At 37.8% G+C, this 19,308-nt stretch overlaps 1 protein-coding gene across 1 annotated transcript; it reads left to right on the top strand.

Moving 5' to 3' along the window:
* The first annotated feature begins 78 nt into the window (after positions 1-78).
* On the top strand, positions 79-18,012 carry PSMG2 (proteasome assembly chaperone 2). Its single transcript, XM_046025678.1, has 7 exons — positions 79-272; positions 3,831-4,002; positions 7,705-7,763; positions 10,946-11,064; positions 12,279-12,452; positions 16,748-16,868; positions 17,705-18,012. The coding sequence occupies exons 1-7, from the start codon at positions 216-218 to the stop codon at positions 17,795-17,797; spliced, it is 795 nt and encodes a 264-aa protein (XP_045881634.1). The 5' UTR covers positions 79-215; the 3' UTR covers positions 17,798-18,012.
* The last annotated feature ends 1,296 nt before the right edge of the window (positions 18,013-19,308 follow it).

Genomic DNA, 19,308 nt, shown 5'->3' with positions numbered 1-19,308 from the left:
CTCGGGCCCTTTGCGCCCTGCGGACGGGCAGAGAGCTGGACGGACTCTTTAGGACCCCACGCCGAGCGCCTCGACGGACCCCGCCGCGCCCCGGTCGCTAGGGGCTCTGGGGACTCCGACGCACCTGCGCAGCCGGGAGCTCGCGGTTTCGCCTTGGCAAGGCCTCCGTTTCTGCCAGTGCCGCGCTCACCTGGTTCTCCCACATCTGTGCGACCATGTTTGTTCCCTGCGGAGAATCGGTCCCCGACCTCGCGGGCTACACCTTCCTAATGGTGAGTCCCCGCTTTCGCGAGCACCGCGTGCCGAGCTTGGGGTGCTTCCTCTCGGGAGTTTTCTGGGGTGCCCCGCCACCGCGAGTCAAGGTGTTTCACCGGCCCTGGGACAGAGGGCGGTCCTTGCTTCTGTTTCAGGTTTTCAGCCTGCTCCGGAGACAGGTGGTCGCTGGATGCGGCGCTATCACCAGACGTTTCTGAGACTAGGGCTTGTAGTCTTGTTGACGGTGAAACGTAATGTGTTTGGTTGTTCCAGGTAACGTCGTGCATAGGTACGGGCCATTTTCTTTTCATTATGTCCTAGAAAATCTTTCTTCAGCTAGTAGCAGAGCCAGTCGTAAGCTTGCAACACTTGCTCATTAACTAGGAAACTATAGGTAAGGTAATAAAAGTCATTTTCGTCAGTAGCTAACATAACGGTTTTACTGCTCCTAAAATTGCCCATATTCAGTCACTGTTTCAATAAAGATTGTGTAATGTAAAAATATTAAATACGACTAGGTCCTTGTCCTCAGGAGGTGTGCAGTCTAGTTGGAAACACACGTAAACCAGTAAGGGCAATAAATGCTAGGATGGTACTTTGGAAAGGGTACAGAAGAACCCTAGGACTTATTGGGAGGAGGAGGGACACTAGGACCTGTTAAAAGCTTTATGTGTGGTATCCGGGGGCGGGGCGAGAGGGGGAACCTCATAGACACAGAGAACAAATTGATGGTTGCCAGAGGTGGGTGAGGATGAGGGCTGCTTGAAATGAAATAAAGGCAGGGAAAAGGTACAAATCCCCGGTTATAAATAAGTCTTGGGTATGTATTGTAGGGTGTGATGTCTACAATAAACAATACTGTATTGTATGTATTTGAAACTTACTAAGAGAGTAGATCTTAGAAGTTCTCATTACAAGAAAAATTTGTAACTGGTTGATTAGTGTTAAGTAAACCTATTGGTAATCTTTTCACAATATATACATGTATCAAATGGTGTTATATACCTAAGACTGATAAAAATGTTAATGTCAGTCATATCTCAGTTTTTTAAGTGATGGTAATCACTTTTGGGCAATTTTCACCTTAATGGTGCATACAAGAAATATGAATGAATGTTAAAATTAGTGTATGATAATGTACTGAAGAGGGAAGCTTTATGTAATTTCAAAGTATCTCCCTGAAAAATATTTATTTATCACAAAAGGGAAAGGTCTCCTTGCAGGAGATGAAACATGTAAGTACCATATATTCCTGTGTTTACTTTGGGGTAGAGACTTGACATCAAAATGAGGCAAAATTGAGTCCCTGATGTCAGGAAGTTATCTTAGGACAAGGAGAAGGGGATGTGGGTGTGCTCTGAGAACTGGTACAACGTGGATGGGGTGTTAGGCTTGTTCTCTCAGGTAAGGAGTTCAGGGTCTTGCTTGTTCATAGGCTGCAACCATATCAGTGGACCTTGAGTCCAGACTTCTACAGAGACTGCTAGTAAGATACCAGGCAGAAGAGAAAGATTCATAGGGAAAGTAAGGGTTATTGGTGGTCCTTTACAGTTAGCAGTAGAGTGCTGAAGGGAGGGAAGCCATATTGGAATAGTTTGAATAAGTGAAAGAAGGGATGGAGACTTGTATATGTATGTATTTGTTGATCAATTCAGAAATAAAGTTCCTGGATGCCTGGGTGGCTCAGTTGGTTAAGCAACTGCCTTCAGCTCAGGTTATGATCCCAGAGTCCTGGGATCGAGTCCCACATCGGGTTCCCAGCTCCGCGGGGAGTCTGCTTCTCCCTCTGACCTTCTCCTCTCTCGTGCTCTCACTCTCTCTTACTCTGTCTCTATCAGGTAAATAAATAAAATCTTAAAAAGAAAGAAAGTTCCTGCTTATGTTTTAGTGGACAGCTGAGGAATTTTGAGTTTGAAGAGACACCAAGAAGTGAGGAGGTAGAATATGTGGGATCGAGGGAGGGTATTTTAGAAGGAAAGATTACAACATGTGTATATGCTGATGGGAAGAATACAATAGTGAAGAAAAGGTAGATGATACAGGATAGTGAGGGTCTAACTAAAGTAGCAAAATCCTTGAGAAGAGGAAAGGGAATTACAAGAGAAAACCATGAGATGAATAGATGAGAAGTGGGAGACCACCCTGAGGGACCCAGAAAAATAAGATGGAGGGGAAAAAAGCAATTGCTAGAAGAATGCAAAAGAAGAACTACATTAAAAAGATACTTTGGAAATAGAATCAATGAAAATCAGATGAGTATTAGATGTCGTTGGTAAGAGAAAAGGAAGAAGTTTCTTGAGCTAGGTAATTAAATGAGTAATTGTTGCTCTTTTCAAAAATACAAAATGTGAGACAAGTTTAGGCAGAAGTTTAGTTTTGTACGTGTTGAATATGCATTGCCTATGAGATAACCATGTGGAGACACCCATTCGGATCTGAAGTTTGGATAAATATTTTGGGCTATAGATAGAGATTTGACAGTTGGACTCTTTGAAGTCATAAGAATAAATATGCATGTGTGTTTAATGTGAAAAGAAGCTGACTCCAACCTTTAGGCACTAACAAAGCAGATGGAAAGATGACCCAAGAGGACTTTATACTTGCCTTCCCACTGCTTGAAGTGTTCTTTTCCCTGGTCCTTGTGTGGCTGTCTTCCTTACGTCTTTCAGGTCCATAATTAACTGGTCAGCTAAAGTAATTCTTTTCTTGTTCACCGTATTTAAAATTGCAACCAGCCACATACATACAGACACTCTCACTTACTTTTTCTCCGTAGCAGTTACCACTGTATATAGACATACCTCAGAGATATCGGGGGTTTGGTTTCAAACCACAGCAGTACAGTGGAAATACCGCACTAAAGCAAGTCTAATGAATTTTTTGGTTTCCCAGTACATGTGAAAATTATCTTTATACTATAGTCTTTTAAGTTTGCAATAGCATTCTGTCTAAAAAGACAATGTGCATACCTTAATTTTAAGATACTTTATTGCTACAGAATGCTGACCATCATCTGAGCTTTCAGTGAGTCACAGTCAATGATTGCAGATCAAATAATTACAAATATAATAGTGAAAAAGTTTGAAGTGTTGAGAGATTTACCAAAATGTAACAGACAGAAAGTGAGCAAATGCTGTTGGGAAAATGATGCTAATAGACTTTCTTGAACCAGGGTTGCCACAAACCTTCAATTTGTAAAAAACACATTATCTGTGAAGTTCAGTAAAATGAAGCCTGCCTGTATTTCACTATTTTATTACATTAAACCACTCTGTCACTTAAATGGAAGCTCTACGAGGGCAGGAACTTTTGTCAGTTTGTCTTACTGCGTTCCTAGTGCCTAGAACAAAGATAGACATGGGGTAAGTGTTCCACAAATGTTAGATCAGTAGTCTCAAAAGTAGAGGAAGCCCCGCTGACACCTCAGTGGTAGCTAATGCGTCTCTACACAGCTACGATGTACCTGAGCATAACCATCCAAAGGTAGTCCTGTGATTAGTGTTTTCTGTCTAAACTTTTAAAAATGCTGGTAATTCGATGACTTAACGAACATTTTTGTGTTTTTATTATTTCAGCCAGCAGTATCTGTTGGAAATGTTGGCCAGCTTGCAATGGATTTGATTATTTCTACACTAAATATGTGTAAGATCGGTTACTTCTATACCGATTGTCTTGTGCCGATGGTTGGAAACAATCCATATGCAACTGCAGAAGAAAATTCAACAGAACTCAGTATAAATGCTGAAAGTATGTAAGGCTTAAGCCTGTTTTACTCTGTTCTAAGGGAGAGTGGTTTTAAATTAGAGATAGATTCTGTAAATACTGTTTTATAGCAAACGTGTACTCAGTGCCAGCTTTGTGCAGAATTTATGACCTGGTCACATCCTGTTCTCTCACATCTGATTCTTAGCCTTTTCGAAATGGCAACTCCTATGATGACCGTACTTCTTTAACTAGAATTTGAGGTTGTTTTGGGTTTTCTTTTAGCATTTTTTTTCCTTCTTTTATCCTCAGTTTTAATTTCTGTCTTTCTGGCAAGTATAAGCACCACTAATACCAAGGAAAGGAGAAAATTCCACCAGGCTCAGTTTATATGTTTAACATGCACTACCTTACTTTAGCCTTGTAGTCATCCTTTTTATATTATGATAGAATCCATAATAATGTAATGTCCATAAGGCTCAGAGAGATTGAGTTGCCTAATACTACTAGTAGGTGTAGGCTTTTCCTATGCCATAAATCACACAGTTCCTCATTGGACTATCAAGCTTGATTAATTGGGGAACACAGTTGACATTGCACTGACCACTGTGTCCATAATGTGGTACTACTCTTAGCTAGGAGGGGAAAGCCATTCCTCATGAAGCAGAGGAGTATCCACTTGCTTTGACGGCAAGCTGCTCTGTTGGCTGCTCAGTTTTCTGTTTTAAGTTTTAAGGTGAAAGCCACAGGGCTAGAGTAGTATGAAAGACCATTGATGGGCTAAAAGACAAATGAAGAACCTACTTTTTTTTTGGTCCATCTTATTAATGGTGCCATTAGCTTGCAATAAGGAAATAAACTTACAAAAAATAACCTTAAGGGGCACCTGGGTGGCTCAGTCAGTTAAGTGGCTGCCTTCAGCTCGGGTTATGATCTCAGGGTCCTGGGATCGAGTCCCATGTTGGGATCCCTGCTCAGCAGGGAGCCTACTTCTCCCTCTGCCTGCTGCTCTCCCTGCTTATGTCCTCTCTCTCTCTCTCTCACAAATAAATAAAATATTTTTTAAAAAGAAGTCCTTAATATTAAAATTCCTGCAGGAAAGATGGCTCTGTTAACACAAGACTGAATTTCAGTTACTGCCCTAAAGGATAAAGGAGTGTAAATGGTAGAACTAGAATTTATATACTTCTAATGATAACAAATGTCATTTTATTGAGTATTTCCTATGAGCTGAACACTGTGTGTTTAAATATATTAATTTATTTAATCCTCACAGCTACTCTTTGGGTAGTTTTATTGATGAGGAAACCATTGCACAGAGAAGTTAAGGTCACATGATTAATAATTGGTGTAACTGAGCTTCTAAGCAAGGCCCTGCCCCCCTTAAGCACCACACCACTCTGCTAATACACTTTCAGTCTAGTAGAACACCCACTGGGTTTTCTCTGACATAAACTTGCAGCAAGTCAGTTGGGTAAAGTCCTTTAATCCACTTTATTGATTATTAAGATGAGGTATTTTAAAATAAATTATAAATATCATGACATTCTATTTTCAGATATGCAGGTATGCATCTTTTAAGAACATTTTCTTGTATAGCTAAAATACCATCACTTTTAACAAAATTAGCAATTTCTTAGTGTCTTCATATACACTATCATATTCCCATTGTTCCAGTGTACCCCAAAATGTCCTTTTTTAAATATATTTTATTTACTTATTTGACAGAGAGAGAGATCACAAGTAGGCAGAGAGGCAGGCAGGAAGCAGGCTCCCTGCTCAGCAGAGAGCCTGATGCGGGGCTTGATCCCAGGACCCTGAGATCACGACCTGAGCTGAAGGCAGAGACTTTAACCCACTGATCCACCCAGGTGCCCCCCAAAATGTCCTTTAAAGTTAGTTTGTCTAAGCAAAGACCCATAGTGGTCATCTGATTATTGTGCCTCTGAAATTTCTTTTATTTCAGTTTCTTCAGCAGTTTCTTCTTTTCTTTTCCCCTTCTTCATGAAACTGACTTATTGAGGAAAAAACTGGACCCATTGTCTTATAGGACGTCCCACTTGCTACTTTTGATTATTTGTCATTTGACTTGTACCTGCATATCTGTTCCTATAGTCTCCGTATTTTCTGTAACAGTACTTGGGTCTAAAGGCTTCATTAAATAAAAGCTAAATATTTTGCACCAGAATACATGAAAGGTGATGTTGGTTTCATATTTTATCACTTCAGCAAAGTAATGGGAAGCAGGATCTTAACAAAAAAGATATGCATGATGCACTGATGGAGAACATGAGTGTTGCTATTATAGGAGGTGGTGTATCTTAACATTTTGCCCATTCCCTACAGATACATCTCTTCCTACTAGGTCTGTTGAATTGCAGTGGATGTGTATGTCAGAGATAGATTACAGGCCTGAATGGCCCACATCTTAGTCCCTTTCCCCTAAATTTGTGCTCTTTTCCCTAGTTCCAAACTTTCTTCTCTTGCCTCCTTTGTCCTGAACATAACTGGTAGTCACTAGACTTGCTGATGCACCATAGCCCCTAGTCACCCCATACAGGTCCAATAAGATACTCCCCAAAAGACCTATAACTGGAAGGACATGAACTACCAAAGGATTTGCTGAAGTCTGGGTTATTTACTGTAACTAAGAGCATACTCTTCAGCACAGGGGCCTAATCAAGCCTCCAAGAGACTCCATGTTTCGTCCTTGGTTCATCTCAGAGCTTCTTGTTCTTGGGCAGGGATATGTTGAACATCAGCAAAATAAGCCCTTTGTAGAATGTGATGAAGGTTATGGATCCTTTTCCCAGAGGAAGAGCACACACATTGACTCACAGAAAATTTTACATTTATTTTGCATGTTCTCTTTCAGAAACTCCTAAAGAACACAAATGTGCCTATTTCAGAGATTTTATCATATGGCTAACATTCTCCTGCATTTTATTCTTCTCTTAATCCCAGTGAGTTTTGCTGTTCTCTAACAGAAGAGGGGAGGATATCAGAAACTAAAAACATTCTTAAGAATGATTTTATTTGTCATAATGCCAGAAGTTTCCAGAGGAATACTTCTCTGGTTTTGCAGTCAGAGAAAAAGAATAATTTTTGATATTTTCTTACAGCTATCTTGTCAGGCACGCCTGTGTGGCTCAGTCCATTAAACGTCCGTCCAACGTCCGTCAGCTCAGATCATGATCTCAGGGTTGTGAGATCAAGCCCCACACTGGGTTCTGTACTGGGCATGGAGCTTGCTCAAGATTTGTTCTCTCTCTCTGGCCCCACCTCTAAAAAAATAAAAATAAAATACACAAACCATTAACTCGACAGAAATGAATCTGTTCCGTAGAATAAAGGTCACAGATACATTTTAAGGTACTATTAAAATGTTTTATTTTAGGGGTGCCTGGGTGACTCAGTGGGTTAAGCCTCTGCCTTCGGCTCAGGTGGTGATCTCAGGGTCCTGGGATCGAGCCCCGCATCGGGCTCTCTGCTCAACAGGGAGCCGGCTTCCCCATCTCTCTCCGCCTGCCTGTCTGCCTACTTGTGATCTCTCTCTCTCTGTCAAATAAATAAATAAAATAAATGTTTTATTTTAACTGAATGATATAGTTCATATGTTTTATATTTAATTATTGAAAATGTTAGGTATAAAAGTTCTTATGATTCAATTTTAGTTTTTATGTTAGTAATTTTACTTATATGACTCCATCATTTTAAGTATCTTATTTCATTTTTTTGTCTTTGTAGTATATGCATTGCCTTCGAAGAAGCTGGTGGCTCTTCAGTTAAGATCCATTTTTATTAAGGTTAGTATATTTGTCATTTTAAGGTGATCAAAGTAAAATATAATGAGAAAATACTAAGTATTATTGAGAATGAAGATTCAAAACTCAGTTCTGCTCTTTTTACTGTATGTACAATTAAGAAAAGTGTGGTTCTATAGAGAATCGTACAAAATTTCAGAGGTGTTACTATTGTTTTATGATTATATTGAAAGGACTTGGGACATACAGGGTAGGTCTTATGTATTCTCTTCAGGTAGCATTGGTGAAAACATATAAGCATAGGAATATTTTTAGTTTGCTCCATTTGTGTTGCATTTCAACCAGTGGCATATGCATTTAAATTACGTATGTGTCAGAATAAATTCTGAATCTTCTTTCCTCTCCCACTGCTACCACCATAGTTCAAACCACTGCCTTCTCTCACACTCCTGATTTTGTTCTTGTCTACCCATTCCAACAAATACCTAATATTCTGTTTGTAAATAGCACCACCAATGATCCTTTAAACCTAAATCAAACACATCACTTCTCTCTTCAAAGCCTCTGGTGGCTTCCTGTTTGACTCCCAGTGAACTCACAGCCCTTACCTTGGCTTATCCTGGTTCTACCTCTGCCCTGGTGTGGTACCCACTAGCCACATGTAGCTATTTAAATTTTGATTCATAAGCTAAAAGTAAATAAAATTAAAAATTAGTTTCTCCTTTACACTAGTCACATTTGAAGTTTCCATAGTAACATGTGGCAAGCAGCTGCCATAAAGAGCTCTTCCGTTATTACAGAGCGTTCTCCTGGACAGCTGCTCAACCTGATCTAACTTAGAGCTCATTGCCTGTTTCCCTCTTTCATTCACCCTGCTTCAGCCATACTAGCCTCTCTGTTGTTCAGACAGATTGAGCTCACTCCTGTCCCAGAGTCTTTACATTGTTTTCCCTGCCTGGAATACTTTTCCCCCAGATACCTAAATGGCTCACTTCCTTCAGTCCTTGCTTAAATGTTACCTTATCAGAAATGCCTTCCCTGACCACCCTTTCTGTTGTCTTATCCTGGGGTGGTTTTCTTCACAGCTCCTCACTACTTGGCATATCATATATTTATCATTTACAACTAGTATAAAGTGAGTTTTCTGAGAGAAGTGACAATGTGTCATTCACTCTTGTATCCCCAGCTTCTAGAATAGTGCCTAGCATGTAGAGAAGCAATTGGTCAATATTGGTTAAGTGGATTAAATACCATCTTTTGGGAGGTCAGAAATATGTCAGCATTCCATAGGCTCTCCCCATGCCCCATCCTAACTATTATATTATGTAAATGGAATCTTATGGTATGTACTTTATGTCTAGCTTCCTTTACTCAACATTCTATTCGTGAGGTCTATCCATGTTTTTCCAAGAAGAGGTAGTTCATTCTCATTTCTGTGAGATTCTGTTGTATAAATAAACCATGATTTATCCATTGTACTATTAATGGAACATTAGATTTTTTCCAGTTTGAGATGACTGTGAATAATGCTATGATTATTTTAATATTTACATTAGAATCACTCTTTACTTTTTTTGGTTAATAACATATTCAAGATTTTGCAGTGAGAGTTGCTATTATTTCTACATTATGCCATGCATGTTCTCAATACTTGGGTAAGTTCAAGAATTAAGATGGGAAAAAAAAGGAATTAGGATAGACAAATAATTAAGATAGACAAAAATTTCTAAGTGAAATTTTTGGTAGGTGGAAATGGTGATTTCAAAATACCAAATATTTATTGAACACGGATTTTTTTTTTGCACCAATATGGCTATAAGTAATATATATACACACACATATGAACATAAATATATATATATATAAATATACATGTATATGTATGCATGTGTGTATATACATGCATGTATATGTCATATATACACACACACACACGATGAAGGTAGGTTCTAACATCCTCATTTTACAAATGAGGAAAACTGAAACACAGGAAGTTTAAGCATTTTCCCTGAGACACATGGTCTGTGTAGGAGGTAAAGCCAGCATTCTAGACCAGGCAGCTCGACTCCAGAGCCTGCTTCCCTTAATCATACTGTACCACCTTCCTATTTTAAAAGCTAGCCATTTCTTATCTGCATTTTAAATTCTGTTGATATTTTATTAACAGTCTGTGAAGAGTTTCCATAAAGTGAGTTTTTCTCCCCAAAATTTCATAACCCACTTTCCAGGTTAACCAGCTGTTAACATCTTGCCACACCTGCTTTTTCTACTCTCTTTCCATGTGCATGCACACAGTTTCTTTCTGCCAAAGAATACAAAAGTAGGCTACTGATGTCATCATATTTTACCCATAAATACTTCAGCATGCATCTTACAAGAATAAGGACATTCTCGGGTGCCTGGTTGTCTCATTGGGTTAAGCCTCTGCCTTCAGCTCAGGTCATGGTCTCAGGGTCCTGGGATTGAGCCCCACATTGGGCTCTCTGCTCAGCAGGGAGCCTGCTTCCCTCCTCTCTTTGCCTGCCTCTGCTTACTTGTGATCTCTCTCTGTCAAATAAATAAAATCTTTAAAAAAAAAAAAAAAGAATAAGGACATTCTCTTTCACAATCACAGCAGCATTATCTAAGACAATCAGCATTTAATGAATTATTCAGTAGTATCCTAAGACATAGTCAAACTTCCCAAGTTGTCCCTAAAATATTCTTCAATTCTGGATCCAATCAAGTTTCACATGTTACATTCGGCTATAATATCCTTTTAGTTGGTAGCTGTTGATGTAGAAGTGGCCTCCTTTTTCTGTTCTTCATAGTATTGACTCCTTTGAGGATCAGTGCCAGATATTCGGCATCCTAGGTTCACCTGATTATTTTCTAGTTATGTTCCGTTAAGAAATTTCTAGCAAGAAATTTCTCGTAGATGTCCATGTTTTTAAGTAATTATTACTCAAGTAGAGAACTGAGAAATTTCCTTTACCAGTCAGAATAGAATTTTTTTGAAATCTAGATTCCTCACGATTTAATTGTAAAGATACAATAAAAAATTCATTGCTCTGCATCCCTCATCTTCACTTTAAGGACAGTAAGTAAATCTAAAAATAATTACAATTTTATATACATGAATTATTTATCATCACATAAGGTTGATAAAATATTTTAAAGGATACTCTTATATGCTAAGATCTAACTTTTAGACTTTCTTTTTATTCTTTCAATGGTATATGAAGTATAAATCAAAACCATTCTGTGAAAAACTGCTTTGCTGGGTGAAAAGTAGTAACTGTGCCAAAGTCATTGTTCTTTCAAGCAGTCATTCATATCACCGTAATGATCTACAGCTTCGCAGGTATGTTTTTGCCTTTGAAAAATTTTATGTTTTACACAGTATTATTATGGTGTCTCTATTGAAAAGCTAAAATGAGTTTTAAAAGCCATGTATATCTTTACCTCCCCTCTCTGGAATTTAGATAGAAGAAAGTCAAGAGACAGGAGAGAGTATGGTTAGGTAGTCCTATGGTTGGGACCCAAGGAAGGCTTTGGTGTAAAGATAGAGATGGTTCTCGAAATGTGCTTCGATTGTTTGATATTGTTTGTGGCGACATCACAGAGCTCAGCTGATAAAGAAAAAAAGAGAAAGGGTACCCAAGACTAACTGGATGATAATTTTTTGGAAGACTGGATTCACATTTCTATTTATTTCTCCATCACAGAAATCCAGCTGCCTTTGACTTCCAGGCATATCAGACTGAACTCCTAAATAGAAGGCAAAACATCCAAGAAATAGATTTATTTCATTTTCATTTATGCACCAAAAAATCACGATGAAGGAAACATTAGCCAAGACTAACCTTTCAAAATTGGAGCTAATTTTTAGTACTCTCATGATAGATATAACACGTCTAGGAATCTCGCAAAAAGCTTCATGGCCAGAAAGGAGCAGAGCTGTGGAAAATAGGTTATCTTCATGATGGCCTTGCCTTAGTTAAAATTGGCCTGTGTCTTTATACTCTCTCCTAAGTATGTAAATAGCAAGCCAGAGCAATATTTTTATGTTATTCTTCTGTAGACTGCTGAAACTTGTGCTTTGCTTTAGCAACAGAATATAGAGAGAACAAACATTTGCTTAAAAAACTTGCCTTAGGAGAAGAATAAATGAAACAAGATGGGATTGGGAGGGAGACAAACCATAAATGACTCTTAATCTCACAAAACAAACTGGGGGTTGCTGGGGGGAGGTGGGATTGGGAGAGGGGGAGCGGGCTATGGACATTGGGGAGGGGAGGCGAACCATAAGAGACTATGGACTCTGAAAAACAACCTGAGGGTTTTGAAGGGTCAGGGGTGGGAGGTTGGGGGAACAGGTGGTGGGTAATGGGGAGGGCACGTTTTGCATGGAGCACTGGGTGTTGTGCAAAAAGAATGAATACTGTTACGCTGAAAAAATAAATAAAATGGAAAAAAAATAAAATAAAATAATAAAAGTCTTAAAAAAAAAAACTTGCCTTAATGTTCATATTTTTTTGTGGGTTTTTAGAAAGTTAATTATATGATTGCTTCTAGTACTCCCTTCAGGTACCTACTCACACCTTATGTGCAAAAAAGTGTTCAAACTAAAATAATGAGCCTTAACTGGGAAGAAATGGAAAAAAGCCCATGCATTCCTGAAATAGATGATTCTGAGTTTTGTATTCGTATTCCTGGAGGAGGTATCACAAAAACACTCTATGATGAAGGGTGAGTTTGTTTGTTTGTTAATTTGTTCCCCACCTTATTTAAAAATAAAAGTAAGAGGGGTATCTGGCTGGCTCAGTCAGAAGGGCATGTGACTCTTGATCTCAGGGTAATGAGTTTAAATACCCACACTGGCATGGAGCCTACTTTAAAAAAAATAAAATGTGAAAGGTAAGTGGGAGAGTGTGTTGGATTCTTATTGGAACTTTGAAAATATATTTATAAAATAGGTACTCTTACATTCAGGGGAAAGATTGAAATTTAGTCTTAGGAAAATTGGTTCCTAAAATACCAAATTTAATGTTTTATAATGTGCAGCATGTTAAGGATCCTGAAACTTACTCTCTGCAACCTCTACAATCAATCTTTTTTTAAATTATGGTAAAATATATGAAACATTAAAACATTAATGTAACTGTTTTTAAGTGTACAGTTAATTGCCACTAATGAATTCACAGTGTTGTATACCAATCACCAACTTTCTGCTTTCAGATCTTTGTCATTGTTCTAAACAGAGCATCTACATTTATTCAATAACAACTCCTATTTAGTTCAAAATCCATATAAGGTCCTCACCTTCATTTCTGATTTTAGTAATTTAAGTCTTTTTTTCTTCTCAATTTTCTTGATCTTTTCAAATAACCAACTTTTGGTTTTATTGATTTTTCTCTTATTTTTCTTTTCTCTACTTTATTTATTTCCACTCTAATCTTCATTATTTCCTTTCTTCTGCTAACTCCAGATTTAGTTTGCTTTTATTTTTGTAGATCCTAAACGTAAACTTAGGTTATTAATCTGTGAAATTTCTTCTTTTTTAAAATGTGCATTTGCAGCTCTTACTTTCCCTCTTAAACTGCCTTAGCTGCATCTCTTAAGTTCAGCATGTTTTCATTTTCATTCACCCCTAAATTTTCTAATTTACCTTGTGATTTCTTCTTTGACCAATTAGTTGTTTGAAATTGTGTTGTTTAATTTCCACGTTTATGAATTTTCCAGTTTTTCTTCTGTTATTGATTCTAGGATCATCCTGTTGTGATCAAAAAAGACATTTTGTGTGATTTTAATCTTTTTCATTTATCATGTGTTCTTTTGTGCCCTCCCAAAGGTCTGTCCTAGAGAACGTTCCATGTGCACTTGAGAAAAATGTGTATTCTGCTTTTGTTGAGTAGGGTATTCTGTATGTATCTGTTAGGTCTTACACAGTGTTGTGTAAGTCTTCTCTTTCCTTCTCAGTCTGCATGTAGGCTATTGAAGTCTCCAGTCATTACCGTAGCACTGTATGTAGTTCTCCCTTCAGTTCTCTCAGTGTTTGCTTCATAATTTGGGGGTTCCTATTTTGTGAATATGTCTTTCTACTTGTTATGTCTTTTTGATGAATTGGCTCTTTTATCAATATATAATGGCCTTGGGGCGCCTGGGTGGCTCAGTGGGTTAAAGCCTCTGCCTTCGGCTCAGGTCATGATCCCCAGGGTCCTGGGATGGAGCCCCACATCGGACTCTCTGCTCCGCGGGGAGCCTGCTTCCTCCTCTCTCTCTCTGCCTACTTGTGATCTCTGTCTGTCAAATAAATAATAAATAAAATCTTTAAAAAAAAATATATATATATATATATATATAATGGTCTTGGTATTTCATAACAGTTCTTGACTTGAAGTCTATTTTTTCTGATATTTGTAGAGCCATGCTGCTCTCTTGGTTACTATTTATATGGAATATCTTGAATATCTTTTTCCATCTCTTCACTTTCAAACTGTGTGTGTCCTTATATTCAAAGTAAGTCTTTTGTAGACAGTACATAGTTGGATCATGTTTTTTAATCCATTCTGCCAATCTGTCTTTTGATTAGAGAGTTTAATCCATTTGCATTAAAGGTAGTTAGTGATGAAGGACTTGTCATTTTTGCTGTTTGTTTTCTATATATCTTATAGCTTTTTTTGTTCTTCATTTGCTGCTTTATAGCCTTCTTTCGTGCTTAGTTGATTTTTTATAGTGACCTCTTTTGAGTCTCTTCACGTTTTCTTTTGTGTATATTCTATAGATACTTGCTTTGTGGTTCCCATGGTGATTGCATATAACATTCTAAAGTTGTAACAGTCTAATTTGAGTTGATACCAATTTAGCTTCAACTGCACACAAAAACTACTCCCATACACACTGCCTCCCCCAACCCATTGTGATACTGTTGTCACAAATCACATCTTTATATATTATGTGCCCAATAACAGATTTATGGTTATTTGTGTGCATTTTTAAATACTCTACAGTCACTCTTGATTAGTCTTTCGGAATCATGAACTTCTAGAAGGCAAGTGAAAGGTGGAAATTAGAGATCTTTTTTTTCTTTAGCCCCTTTTCATAAATTGATTTATATGACTTACATGATGGCCCAGCTGGCCATCAGATTTGTAGACACTTACACTGTCCCCATTTTTGCCTGCCCTTAGCTTTCTGTCTCATACGACCCGAGGCGAAGTTTGGGGCTAACTAGAAGACCATGCTGTATGCTTCAGCTCCCTCTGACTCTTCCTTGCCGGGAGTTGATATGCCTGGTGGGTTCATGGATGGCAGAGGTTATGAAGAGGGGGAGGACAGCATTTAGTGGTCTCTGCTGCTTCTCAAGCTTTTATAGTCTACTCCCTGCTCTCCCATGAGGAGAGATGAATGAAGAGCATTTTTTTGTGCCATCAGTGGTGGCTTTAAAGAAGCTTTAGAGGTGACTTTAGAGAGCTAACCTAGAAGAAATTTAAATATATCTGCACCATCATTGCTCAAAGTCAACCAATAAATCTGCCTCCTTACATAACATAATACATATCAGGAATGTAAACCTAGCCTTGCCAAATAGAGCGACTAATTTGCTTGCCCTAAAATCTACATTGTGACTTCTGCATGACCCGAAGAAGTCATAATAGTAACACAAGTAGTAGTCATGGTAATAACTAATTAAGGGCCTGGCACTGTTCTGTGCACTTTATGTGTATTAAATTACTTAATTCTCCTAATAAGCTCATAGGTATGTATTGCTGTTAACTACATGTTATGAATAAGAAAACTGAAGAGCAACGAGATGAAATAAGGCTGAAAGCCATGTGGGTAATTTGTGGCAGAGCCAGGATTCAAACCTAGACATCGGGCCCCAGATCCTGCACTTCTAACCACTTCATTCTAGAGCTAGCATTCATGGTTCAGGATCACAGTGAGCTTTATTCTTTGTCTAAAAGGTGAACTTGTTCCTTGTTATTTGTAATCACTTTTGCCACTGCTCCTTTCCAAAACATTTAAGACTTCTCAGAAAGGATACAGGCATTTCAGCTTGTTTTCCCGGTACAGCTTGTTTTGTCTGTCTCTGGCCATACTTGTGTACCATTTCAGCTTTCTCTTTTTCCCTGAAAACCTACTCTATTCCTATTAAAACCACCATTTCTTCCCATTTTTCTTTTTTTTTTTCTCCTAGTCTGTCATTTCTGTTTTTACTTCTTTTCCTATCTAGCATATTCCGCGTAATATAAAATATCACTTCAAGTATTCTTTTGGTGGAAGCCCTGGCTACCTAACCATCCTCTGCACCTGCCCTACAGACCACCAGCTAGCTTTCAGTCCTTCTTTTGCTTCATTCAGGCCACATCACATAGCAGCCTAGACTGCTGTTAGTCTGGTTGGACTGCCATAACAAAATACCGTCAGTGGGAACGGTTAAACAGAAATTTATTTGCTCACAGTTCTGGAGGCTAGAAGCCTGAGATCAGGGAGCCAGCACGGTTGGATTCTGGTGAGGGCCCTCTTCTTGGCTTGCAGAGGGCTACCTTCTGACCATATCCTCACATGGCAGAGAGAGACCTCTCATTTCTTCCCTCCTTATAAGGCCACAGTACTGTTAGATTTTTTATTTTTCCCAGTATTTAGTTCCATAGTTTTCTCTCACTGCTTTAGGTTATTAGTAACAAGGGTGTTATTTTCTTTCAATCTCCCTGCAGTGGTGCTTCTGAAAGTCACTATCTTCTACAGCAGATTTAGGAAGTAGAACATATTTTGGTGGGGATGATTTTTCATGGAGCCTTGTATGAGACACAAGCTTGCATATGCCCAATGTGGGCATTAAATGGCTTCTAGTCCTGTCCCACAAATAGCATATATCTGGAGCAAAGGGGAATAAATAAGTGATCTTATTAGAAGTCTTCCAGAAATCTTCTCTTTGCCTAAAACCTGGCAGATTGTCTAAGCTTTAAAAATAGACGCAGATAGAATCAGCATCTTGTATCCATAGAAGAATACTTAATTATCCTCTGTATTTGTTGCAGCTGTTCTAAAGAAATCGCAGTGGTCGTTCTGCTGAAATTTGTTTCAGAAGGAGACAATATCCCAGATGCATTAGGTCTTGTTGAGTATCTTAACGAATGGCTTCAGATACTCAAACCCTGTGTAAGTTTTACTATACCATAAGCCTCTGATTTCTCTATATATTTATAAACATTTTTATTCTCTATAAGTAGACCAAATAAGTGAGAATTTGTTAAGTATAGATATATCTTTATATAAAATTTATTTAGTTGAACTTTTGAAAAGAGAAGAGTGCATTTAACCAAACAGTTGTCTACAGTTGTTTCATTAACACTGATTTTCCAGAAAGGAAAACCTTAAGTACTTTATTGTATTAATTGTTCATGTTGCATTAATTATACCAGGCACATTCTTAGAAGAAAAAACAAATGTCTTTAGAATTCAGGACTTTTTTTTTTTAAGGAAGTGAAACCTGTTTATGTGAGCAATACTATAACTATTAAATATGCATTATAATTAAAATACTGTTCTATATTATGACGTAAAAGCATTACACCCAGGGAAATCAGTTAGCTTTTAGGCATAATAGAAGTACCATAATGATATGATAGATACTTTTTTATTCGTGCTTTTGCTAGGAACAAATTGATATAAATCACAGAGCTCTGATTTTTTTTATTATTATTATTCAACCCCTCTTCCTTTCAAATATGATTTTACTTGATGGACTCCATAGTCTTTCTGGCATATCTTTATGATTTGGAACTTAAGGAAATTTATCTTCAGTTAACATAAAAAAACAGAAATATATTGCTTTGTTTTTTCCTTACAGTAAAACCCAACTAAAAATGCCAGAACCAAAAAGAACAAAAACTAAAAAAAAAACTAGAGAAGGGAGAGTTTTATGTTACTTAACTGCTAAAAGGGAATTTGGTGGTAAAACTGAAGGACTAAAGTATTTTGTTCTTCATTTACAGTGTGATGACCCCACAGCACCTGCCTTGCGGTGGAAAATGCCAAGTTCATGGAGATTGCTCTTTGGCAGTGGTCTTCCCCCTGCACTTTTTTGACCTTTTTTCAGTTTTATACCTTATGTCCCAAGATACTTATTACCAACACAACTATTAACTGTATAGAAAGTTACATTATGTAAGAATGTATTAGAAAATCTTTACTTTTCACAAAAAAATCTCAAAGAAAATGGATTGACAAAAAGTTGTTTTGCCATGCTTTTCACAATATACAACAAATGTAAATTTTGTACAATAAAATATTTCCTAAGTAATTTGTCTGAAATACATTTTTTTTTGTTTGTTTGTTTGTTTTTAAAGATTTTATTTATTTATTTGACAGAGAGAGATCATAAGTAGGCAGAGAGGCAGACAGAGAGAGTGAGAGGGAAGCAGGCTCCCTGCCGAGCAGAGAGCCCGATGCGGGACTCGATCCCAGGACTCTGAGATCATGACCTGAGCTGAAGGCAGCAGCTTAAACCACTGAGCCACCCAGGCGCCCCCGTTTTTGTTTTTTTTTTAAACTCAGACTTTTATATTAGTTTCCTGTTTCTGCTCTAATAAATTACCACAAACTTAGTGATTTAGAACAACACAGTTTATTACCCTGCAGTTCTGGAAGTCAGAAGTCCAAAAATAGAAGAATACTTAATAATTCTCTATCTGTTGTAGCTGTCCTAAAGAAATCCCAGTGGTGGTTCTACTGAAATTTGTTTCAGATGAGACAATATCCCAAATGCATTAGGTCTTGTTGCAGGATTTTTTTTTTTTTTTTAAAGATTTACTTGTTTAAAATTTTTAGAGAGAGAGAGTGTGTGAGTGAGGGGAGGGACAAAAGGTGAGGGAAAGAGAGAATCCCCAAGCAGACTCCCTTCTCAGTGTGGAGCCACATGCGGGGCTTAATCCCAATATCATGAGATCATGACTTGAGCCAAAATCAAGAGCTGGCAGTTTAACCAACTGAGCCACCCAAGTACCCCTGGTCTTGAGTACCTTGATGAATGGCTTCAGGTAATCCACTGGGCTAAAATAAATTCTCTAGAAACCAATACCAAGGAAATGGAATCTATTGATTATATGACAATTGAAAATTTCTTAAGGAAGCACAATGATCAAGACAACAGTGAATGAACAAAATGAGAGAATATCAAGGAAGAGACACTAAAAACAGAACCATATAGAATTCTGAAAATTTTACTAGAGGGATTCAACAGCAGATTTGATCGAGCAGAAGAAAGAATCAGCGATTCTGATCATTGAAATTGTCAAAGGAATAAAAAAATAATGGAGGAACATGGAGCAAGCCTGAGGGACTTATAAAATAGCACAAAGTGGACCAATATATGCACTATGAGAGTCCCAGAAGGAGAAAAGAGTGAGAATGAGACAAAACATATTTGAAGAAGGGCTGAAAATTTCCCTAATCAAAAACCAAAAAATGGACATCCAAATTTTGAGCTCAAAGGATTCCAAATAGAATGAACCCAAACAGCCCCACACCCAAGACTATAGTAAACAAACAAACAAAACAAAAACAAAAAACCTCAAAAATAGAGGACAGAGAATCTTGA

The sequence above is a fragment of the Meles meles genome, chromosome 12, assembly GCF_922984935.1.
Source record: "Meles meles chromosome 12, mMelMel3.1 paternal haplotype, whole genome shotgun sequence".
NCBI classification, from domain to species: domain Eukaryota; kingdom Metazoa; phylum Chordata; class Mammalia; order Carnivora; family Mustelidae; genus Meles; species Meles meles.
The sequence above is the reverse complement of the archived record's forward strand: the minus strand, read 5'-3'. Positions and strand labels throughout refer to the sequence as shown.